At 40.4% G+C, this 9,311-nt stretch overlaps 1 protein-coding gene across 1 annotated transcript; it reads left to right on the forward strand.

Moving 5' to 3' along the window:
- Positions 1–6,470: 6,470 nt before the first annotated feature.
- On the forward strand, positions 6,471–8,286 carry LOC122662474 (bifunctional dihydroflavonol 4-reductase/flavanone 4-reductase-like). Its single transcript, XM_043858110.1, has 6 exons — positions 6,471–6,620; positions 6,839–7,008; positions 7,151–7,345; positions 7,515–7,674; positions 7,795–7,987; positions 8,139–8,286. The coding sequence occupies exons 1-6, from the start codon at positions 6,512–6,514 to the stop codon at positions 8,284–8,286; spliced, it is 975 nt and encodes a 324-aa protein (XP_043714045.1). The 5' UTR covers positions 6,471–6,511.
- The last annotated feature ends 1,025 nt before the right edge of the window (positions 8,287–9,311 follow it).

The following is a 9,311-nucleotide window of genomic DNA, read 5'->3' on the forward strand; positions in this document are numbered from 1 at the left end:
TTGATTTACAGAAGATCAGAGCGGATGTATGGATTTTATGTTTAAAAGTTTAGACATTAATTAGTTTTTCTTTATGGGTTAGTTATGTACTTAATTAGTTTTTAGAAACTTGAAAGTTGTGGGGCAAAAAAAACCCGTGAAACAGCAAACTAGATATCCATGTACCGAACACTCTGAAAAGTTTCTTAACACCACAAATTCACTTCATCTAATATCAACAAGCTTATTTTACACTGTACAAGTATACCACCAACTTTATTGTAGACTGCATTCTAAATGTCTAAATGTAAAACCTAAGTTGGTCGCCTGCCACAACTAAGACTATGTTGATGCCTTGCATTAAAGCATTTTTTCCTTTTTCTTTTCAATTAATATAGCAATATGGGTTAAATGAAACTTTAAACCACTTTAACCAGTATCCTTTGGTACCCTTACAGTACTCGTTAGTGACCCTTGTAAAAATGGTGAATGTGGTTTACTATAAAAATAAAATGTAATTTACCAAAAATTGTATAAGTACAGCTTTACTACCATTGATTTAATATATATATATATATATATATATATATATATATATATCTGGTAGAATCAACTTCTGCCGTGAATTCTTCCTTCTACTGGCCTCTTCTCCAAAAAATTTGACAGAGGTTCTCTGTTCTCTTGATCAGATTGATATGGTAGTTACTAATTATATTAGTTTTTGGTACTAGAACATATTGGTGTAAAATTCAGCAAGGTCACAACAAGAAACCTGCTGATTTAATAGTCCAAAGGAAGATTACATGATATATGAAAACATAATGACTATCATATGCGGAGGCAGTCCGATATTTTTCTGATATTTTCTCTACTCAGGGCTGTGCACAGGATTTAGATCTCCTTGGGAACATTCCGCGACTTGTTTCCAATGAGGATAATAAGATGCTTCTTGCCTGTCCGTCGCTGGAGGAGGTTAAAAATGCAGTGTTTGATTTGTCGGTGGACAGCGCACCTGGTCCTTATGGTTTTTCTGGTCACTTTTTACTGCATGTTGGGAGGTGGTAGGTCATGATGTTTGGGCAACGGTCAAAGACTTTTTCGATGGTGGACTCTTGCCAAGAAGTTTTACTTCAGCTCATCTTTTTCTCATCCCAAAAAAGGAGAATCCTGAGGTAATGTCTGACTTTAGACCTATTAGCCTGTGTAATTTTGCTTATAAGATTATTGCAAAAATTATCTCTTCTAGATTGGCTATTATTCTCCCTAGCTTGATGTCAGAGGAACAGGGAGCTTTTGTACAAGGTAGATGCATCCATGACAACATTGCCTTAGTCCAAGATATGGCTCAAGACCTTCACAGGAAAGTCAGAGGTGGTAATGTGATTTTGAAGCTGGACATGGCCAAGGCTTACGATCGTATGGAGTGGAACTTTCTTTATGAAGTGTTGCACAGGTTCAGTTTTGACAGGGATTCGATTGCTTTAATCAAAAAAAAACAATTGAGAATTGTTGGTTTTCAATTGTTTTACTTGGTGGTCCCTCTGGTTTTTTTAAATCCTCTAGAGGACTTCGGCAAGGGGACCCGCTGTCACCCAGTTTGTTTATCTTAGTTGAAGAGGTGTTAAGTAGGGGGTTGAAGGAGTTGTTTGCAGAAGGAAAGGCGGCATCCTATCAGCTTCCTAGAGGATGTCCGAGCATCTCGCATAGCCTTTTTGCTGATGATACGATTATTTTTACCAGGGGGTTGAAAATTTCTTTGAAGCAAACTTTGGGGTTCATTAAGCGGTATGAGTCTGCTTCAGGCCAAATGGTTAACAAGCAAAAGAGTTGCTATATCTTAAGCTCCAAGGTTTCGGAGGCATGTAATCGTATGGTGGGAGAGGTAACAAGCTTCTCTAGGAAAGCTTTGCCTATTATTTATTTGGGTTCTCCTATTTACACTGGCAAGTTAAAGGTGTGTTATTTTGAAGATATTTTGGCGAAAGTCAGAAATAAACTATCGGGCTGGAAAGGAATGCTTCACTCTTCAGGGGGTCGTTCAAGCATGTGCTTTGCTCTTTGCCCATTCATATTCTTTCCACGTTGGATGTTCCCAAGTTAATCATGGTTAAGTTTTACAGGTTGTGTGCTGATTTTCAGTGGGGCGATTCGGAATGGGGGAAACGGCATCACTGGGTAAATTGGCAATAGATTTGCAAGCCGTTGTTGGAGGGAGGACTTGGTGTTAGACGATTGGAAGACATCAGCCTATCCCTGAGATTAAAAGGGTAGTGGGAATCATATTGTTTTAGCTGGGTCAAGAGCAGTTGGGTCGAAATTATGGAGAAGGGCGTTGGATCAGAAGGATCTCGTGCTTAATAGATCAAAATGGATTATTGGGGAAGGTAATGTTAATTTTTGGCTGGACAATTAGCTTAGTATGGGTCCCCTGTTTGATTTGTGGATGGAGCCCATCGGTTGAATCTCTCTCTCAGAGTTAGGGACGTTCTTAATAATGATGGGGATTGGGATCAAGAGGTTTTGAACTTCATTGACCCTACTGATGTTCGGAATGGTATACTCCAAAGCAACATTGCTCTCTCATGTAGGGCGGCATTGACTCTACTGATGTTCGGAATGGTATACTCCAAAGCAACATTGCTCTCTCATGTAGGGCGGATAGGCTTATTTGGATACCGGCCATTGATAGAAAATTCAAAACGAAATCGGCTTGGAACGAAATTCGGGTATAGACTCCTTAGTGACATATGCTAAATGGATTTGGAACAGCTTGATTCCCCCTAAAATTGGTTTCTTTGCTTGGCAACTCATGAATGGGCGAATTCCAACGAATGATGCTTTGATGAGAATTGGTATTCCCTTGGTTTCTAAGTGTATGTGTGTTGTGGAAGTCCTTCAAGGGAAACGGCGGTACACTGTTTAGTCATGGGAGGGACTGCTATGAAAGTCTAGGGCTTTTTTGTGCAATTAATGGATGTGGAATTAGTTCCTACACATGACGTCCATAGTAGAGTGTTGTCCTGGCAGTCTCATGCTAATGGAAAGAGGTTATGTGCTTTCATTACAGGTTTGTTACCTTCCCTCATCATGTGGGTTATGGAGAGAAAGGAACAATAGAAGGCATGGAGAAATTCAGCGATCGGCGTCAGCTATTATTGAGAAAATTAAAGGTTGGATTCGCGAAATTCCTTATCCTTCCAAGCTTCAAGTAAGGCCCTAAATGAGAGAGCCTATGATTTTGCAGATTTTTAACATTAATCAGCCCAGGCCAAATGTGATGCCTCCCCGCCCTATTTATTGGTGTCCGCCTTTTAATTCGGTGAAATTAAACGTTGATGGTGCTTGCAAAGGAAATCCTGGTTTGGGTGGAGGAGGTGGAATGGTTAGAGACAGTGCAGGCAGGGTGCTGGCAGCATTCTCAAATTTTTATGGTGTTTGCACCAACTCTATGGCTGAGCTTAGAGCCCTCAGGGATGGCCTCCAGTTGTGTGAAGAGTTGGGTGTTTCGGATTTTTATATTAATTCTGACTCCACCATGATTGTGAATTTTATTGTCCAGAAAAAATGCAATCTGTGGAGTTGCAGGTATTTGTTTCAAGAGGTCATCTCCCTTTGCGAGTCATTAAGAGCGGTTATATCTTTTTCGTACAGGGAGAGTAATCGGGCAGCAGACTGGTTAGCTAACTTGGCCTGTGCAGAGACTAATAATAAAACTTATTTTTCTGAGCAGAATTTATCAGCAGACCTTTGACGCATTATTCGTGAGGATAAAGCTGGCTTGCCAGTGTTTAGAAAGTATTTCTTGGTTTTTGGTCTTATGTATGGGTTTTCCAGGATGTCTTATGTGAGAGAATTATATTGTTCTTCTCGTGGGTTTAGGGTTAGGTGGGTTATGTCCTCCCCCGTGTAATCAATTTTTGTGCTATTAATTTCTAGGGGCTGGCCTGAATCCCAGTGAATATTCGGGTTTTAAATAATAATAAAAAAAAAAAAAAAAAAGGGTTTACACATAATTGACCCTCTTTTGACCTATGTCTGATACCTACACAAAGCAAAAGTAGTTGATAAAAAATGCAAATTTACTTCTTACAGGTGCGGAAGGAAAAGAGACATATATGCACGTGCAGGACAAAAGAAAATACAGAAGCGTCTCATGAGACCCAAGTGAAGTGTCGAAATCTCACAGGTGTTGAAACGGGTTTACAACAAAGGCAGGAAGTAGGATCCCATCAGCGAGTTATGTTGCAGCCTGCGCCGATTAGAAAGACAATTAATTAGCAGAGCTTAAGGATGCACATACAGAGAGAGAAAGAGATAAATAGAGATCGAGATTATTGCCACTTGAAAGGTTCTAAAAAAAAACAGTCAGGAATATTGGCAGAGCAAGAAAGCGAGCAACCGAGGAGTCGAGAAAGAGAGAGATCCATATAAAAAAAGTGCCATACCCAGTAGAAAAGTTCAAACAGAAAAAGAATAAACAAGAGGAAGATCGAAGGTCAAAATTAACAAGTTCGACTACTGAACCCCGTTATTAAGTGCAACCAACCTGCATCCCCCAAAAGAAACAAGATTGAAAGTCAGAAGGAGCTTCACAGGACAGACGCAACCGCCACTACAGTTCACAATAAATCGCTCGCCCAATCCAAATTCCAGAAACAGAGAGAGAGTGAGAGAGAGAGAGAGAGAGAGAGAGAGTCTCTGAGAAGGAAAAAGAGCTCGGAGTCATGAACAGAGAGGGAAGGAGAGACTAGAGAGTGGATACTGGAGAGTGGGTTTTTTTTTTTTTTTTGCTTTTGTAGCTTCTTGACAATTGATGACTGACACGTGGATGGATCCCAAACACGGTACGTGGACTGATCCGTACCTCAAGCAATTTGAATCCTTCCGAGCTGTCCGATAGGATCGTGTTGTCCAGAGTCTCCAGGCAAAACGAGAAATGACAGTGCTCGGACAGCGGTAAGGCGGGTATTGATGAGTCGATGAAGTCTGTCCATGTCTCTTCAGAGAAACTCACGAACCTAGGCTTCAAATTCAAGTACACCACGGAGGATATGTTTGATGGGGTTTGATGGGGCCAATGGGAGCATGCAGGTAAGCATTAAGGGAGATGGGATTTCTATCTTTCCATGGGGTGGAGTGGTTATTTTGTATCTCCCTATGTCTAGGCGCAGGGGTTACGAGATCGGTTAGCGTTTTTTTTTTAAAACATAATTACAAATTTAATAAAAGTAAATAATATAAGGGTGGTGTTTCTTGTAGGGGAGCATGACCGCTAAGCGTGCACGGGAGCCAAAGGAATTGCATATGAAAACATCAATAAGGGCATCATTTAGCATTTCATTGGGGGGAGGGGCAGTCATTTCGCTCCCAATGTGTCTGGGAGCAGACACCATGCTCCCCCACAAATATCATTTCCCTTAATTTAAATACATCATATAAGATTGAAAATAGTTCCCATGGGCAACAAGCTTTACTCCCTTTTTTATATTTTGGTAAGGACCTTGAGGCAACCAAAGTATCATATCTCGGCATTCAGTCTTCTGTTTCCCATCCTTGGTCATATGCCCCTCGTAATCCTTGTTGAAGTCTCTAATTTCTGAATCCCGAGTACATCTTGAAACATCATAATTCATGTCGGCCATAAGAAATTATGAGTCAAAACAATTAAGACTAAGGCCCATCATGCCTCATGTATTAAGATTATAGCTACCATCACAAATAATAACAGACCGATCCACAGAAGATAACCCTGGTAATCATTCAAAGATAAAACCTGATCTGATCTTCAATAGGATTGGGTTCAATATGGACAATGTTAGAATGCTAGTCATAAACCCACCTAGACAATTAAGCTGGATATGATGAAAATATAAATTATAGATTTCCCAACCTTAGGCCTGGAAATATCAACCTTGGCCCACCCCAGGCTCAATGCTATAGGGCTAAGGACTGAACTATTTTCTTGCGACTCTATTTTAAATCTTTGATTTTCCTTTTTCAATAATAGATCTCTATCGGTCTGTGATCTTCAATGATTTTTTAGTATTTTAGCTATTTCCCTTATTTTATTTGGATGCGTAGGAATCAAGTCACCAAGTTTTGGGGAGGGGGAGAGAGGGAAGAGCATCTATCTGGAACATTTCCTGGTCGGAGAATTGATGAAGAAAGCCACGTTTTGTGGAGCATGTCGCGACAAGGGAAAAAGAACAGCCGAAGGGGGAAATTAGGAATCCAAGGATTGATGGAGGGAGCCATTGCTTACTTGATTTCCACCCCCAAGGGGCAGTCTGTCTTCCCTCTCATGGTCTCAATATGTGGATCTCTATGCTCTCCCTCATTAAAATAAGCAGGCAATGGTTACGAGTTGTGAGTTGTGAGTTGTGACCTCCTGGATTGTCAGGTACTAAACTTTATTTAAAGGGTTAATCAGAGATATTAAAATGAGACCGGAGGGCAACAGCACAACTACTCCTGGAACTAGAGAGAGAGAGAGAGACCTAGAGAGATCGGGAGGAAGGCAAGTGCCGGTGAAATGAAGGGTCCTGTAGTAGTGACTGGAGCTGCTGGTTATGTCGGATCATGGCTTGTCATGAGGCTTCTTCAAGAGGGTTACATAGTCCGGGCGACAGTTCGGGATCCCAGTTCAGTATTTATCTTTCTCTCTCTCTTCAAATTTCCAACTCTTTTCTTTCTCCCACTGCTACAGTGGTAGCTTAACTGCTTATAAGTTACTTCAACTTTCTAACTGAACTTGAAGAATCATTCTGTACAGGACTTTTTCAATTCTTTCTTCTTCTCCGGATGAAGATATCACAGAACAGAGCATCCTAATTTTATTTATTTATATAATAATTTGCAGCTAATCTCACGAAGACAAAGCACTTGTTGGACCTACCAGAAGCGAGCGAGCAACTTACCCTTTGGAAGGCAGACCTGGAAGACGAAGGCAGCTTCGATGAGGCATTCCAGGGATGCACTGGAGTTTTCCATGTGGCAACCCCGATGGACTTTGACTCTCCAGACCCTGAGGTAACCTACGACACACAAGCTCCCCTTCACTCATCATCGATTTAAAAAAAAAAAATTTAAATTACCCAAACAAGTTTATAGGAAATTAAACTAAACTCTGTACAGAATTATTTATGTAAATGTAATTCACTGATCAATGTAGAACGAAGTGATCAAGCCCACAGTCAACGGAATTCTGAGTGTAATGAGATCGTCCAAGAAAGCCCAGACTGTGAAACGTATCATCTTCACATCTTCCGCCGGAACTATGGGCGTCCAAGAGCAGCAGCCTCCGCAATATGATGAAACCTGGTGGAGCAATATTGAATTCTGTAGACGAACCAAGATGACCGGCTGGGTTAGCTTCTTTTCATTTGATCTCTATTACCCAGATACTGCATTAATTTATTAAGCATTTGCAATTAAACCCACATTTGAAATCGCCTCGTACCTGACCCGATTTTGAAGCAGCATTATTTCTCTGTATTAATTAGTAGTGGTGATTGCTGCAATTTTGGTTTGTCCAGATGTATTTCGTGTCGAAAACATTGGCAGAGAAAGCTGCATGGGAGTTTGCAAAGGAGAACAACTTAGACTTCATAAGTATCATCCCAACCCTAGTTGTTGGTCCCTTTATTATGTCAAGCATGCCACCCAGCATGCTCACTGCCTTGGCTCTGATTTTGGGTATCTCCATTTATGTATAAACACTCATATTTGATTGTCTTTCCAATTTAGCTTCATTGAAGCTCAGGATTAATTGTGTTTTTTTATTCAATTTCCCCTTCATTCACTCTCTGCTCACAGGAAATGAAGCTCACTATTCAATTCTGAAGCAGCACCAACTGGTTCACCTGGATGACCTGTGCAATGCTCATATTTTCCTATTGGAGCATTCCGAAGCAGAGGGAAGATACATCTGCTCCTCTAGGGACATCACCATCTTTGAGCTTGCAAAGATGTTGAGGGAAAGATACCCTGAATACAACATTCCTACCACGTATTACACTCCCTATACAATTATTTAAGGCTTTCCATGTTTTTTCATTACCTGGACTTAGGCCCTTATTTAGCTAGATTCAGTTCCATACAAGGTTAAGCTGGCCTCATGAGCTAATATAGTTTTCATTATGAAAAATACTATTTTGCAGGTTTAAGGGTATTGATGAATCGATCAAGCCTGTCCATTTCTCTTCAAAGAAACTCACGGATCTAGGCTTCAAATTCAAGTACACCACGGAGGATATGTTTGATGGAGCTATCAGCTCATGCAGGGAGAAGAACTTGATTCCACTTTAGGCATAGGTTCCTTGTCTTTATTACAAGAGTTTCTTTTGTGTTTCTGAAATCCATATTGGTGTGATTTCTTTGTTGGAATCTTAATGGATCGGAATGAATGAAACTAATTAATGTCAAGGACTTGGTGAAATTTTCCTCTTTTTCATTTATATGTCTGTATCATTAATTTAAACTCTAATATGGAAGAGTACTAGGAATAATTTTGTTTTCAAGCATGTAAATCCTGAATTGAACGAGGACCAACTACGTACAACATTATACAACTACTCGTGTTGGGATAAATTTGATTTGCAGAGTTTCCCCTTTTACAGGCAAAGAAACAGAATCTAACAGGGGGTGGGTTTCTATATGACAGGCTTCAATAAGTAACTGCTACACGTAGAGGCTGGATCAGGTTCTTCAACGAGTACCATTCTTGTACGCTGCAAGCCGCACCGATGGAATCCAATCACTCAATTGGATCCCATCTATGCGTCTTGTAGCGTACGAGAACTTGGACTCTGAAATCTGAATGGTGTGGCTGTCGTTGATGTTTAATTATTTTCAAATCCAACTATTTCTTGTTGGGATATCCACGCATAAGGTAAAAAGAATAGTCTAACATCGGATATGAAAGGGGATGTAGGTGGATTAATAGGTACTTGGGCATCATCTCCTTAACAGCTAACTTTTGAGGATAAAACCCAAGTTCCTAACAAGTGGTATCAAAGTCGGGGCGTAAAAATTCCAGTTTGGCCGAGGGTTCTTGGATTTGATCTTAGGCTCCACGTGTTTGCCATCCGCATGGAAGGGGAGATTGTTGGGATATCCACACATATGACAAAAAGAATAGCCACACATCAGGATCCCTAACATTTCTCACATCCTTAGAGCCTATTTTGCGTTTATTTGTTGAAGACTGCAACATTTCTTTTCTTTTCTTTTTTTTTCTTGGCTCCCAAACATAGCCTGAGTTCTAATCTTCAGTGTTGTAGTGTTTCTGAGCGTGGTTCTCTTGTGACAGGGCTGAATAATTACGATGCTCT

Source organism: Telopea speciosissima, chromosome 5 (assembly GCF_018873765.1).
Source record: "Telopea speciosissima isolate NSW1024214 ecotype Mountain lineage chromosome 5, Tspe_v1, whole genome shotgun sequence".
Classification (NCBI taxonomy): Eukaryota; Viridiplantae; Streptophyta; class Magnoliopsida; order Proteales; family Proteaceae; genus Telopea; species Telopea speciosissima.

Bases quoted from the DNA above. Each gene is read 5' to 3' on its own strand.
- LOC122662474 (XM_043858110.1), top strand. From the start codon at position 6,512: ATGAAGGGTCCTGTAGTAGTGACTGGAGCTGCTGGTTATGTCGGATCA. The intron at 6,621-6,838 runs GTTCAGTATTTA...AATAATTTGCAG, and splicing joins GGCGACAGTTCGGGATCCCA to CTAATCTCACGAAGACAAAG. The intron at 7,675-7,794 runs GTATCTCCATTT...CTCTGCTCACAG, and splicing joins TGCCTTGGCTCTGATTTTGG to GAAATGAAGCTCACTATTCA.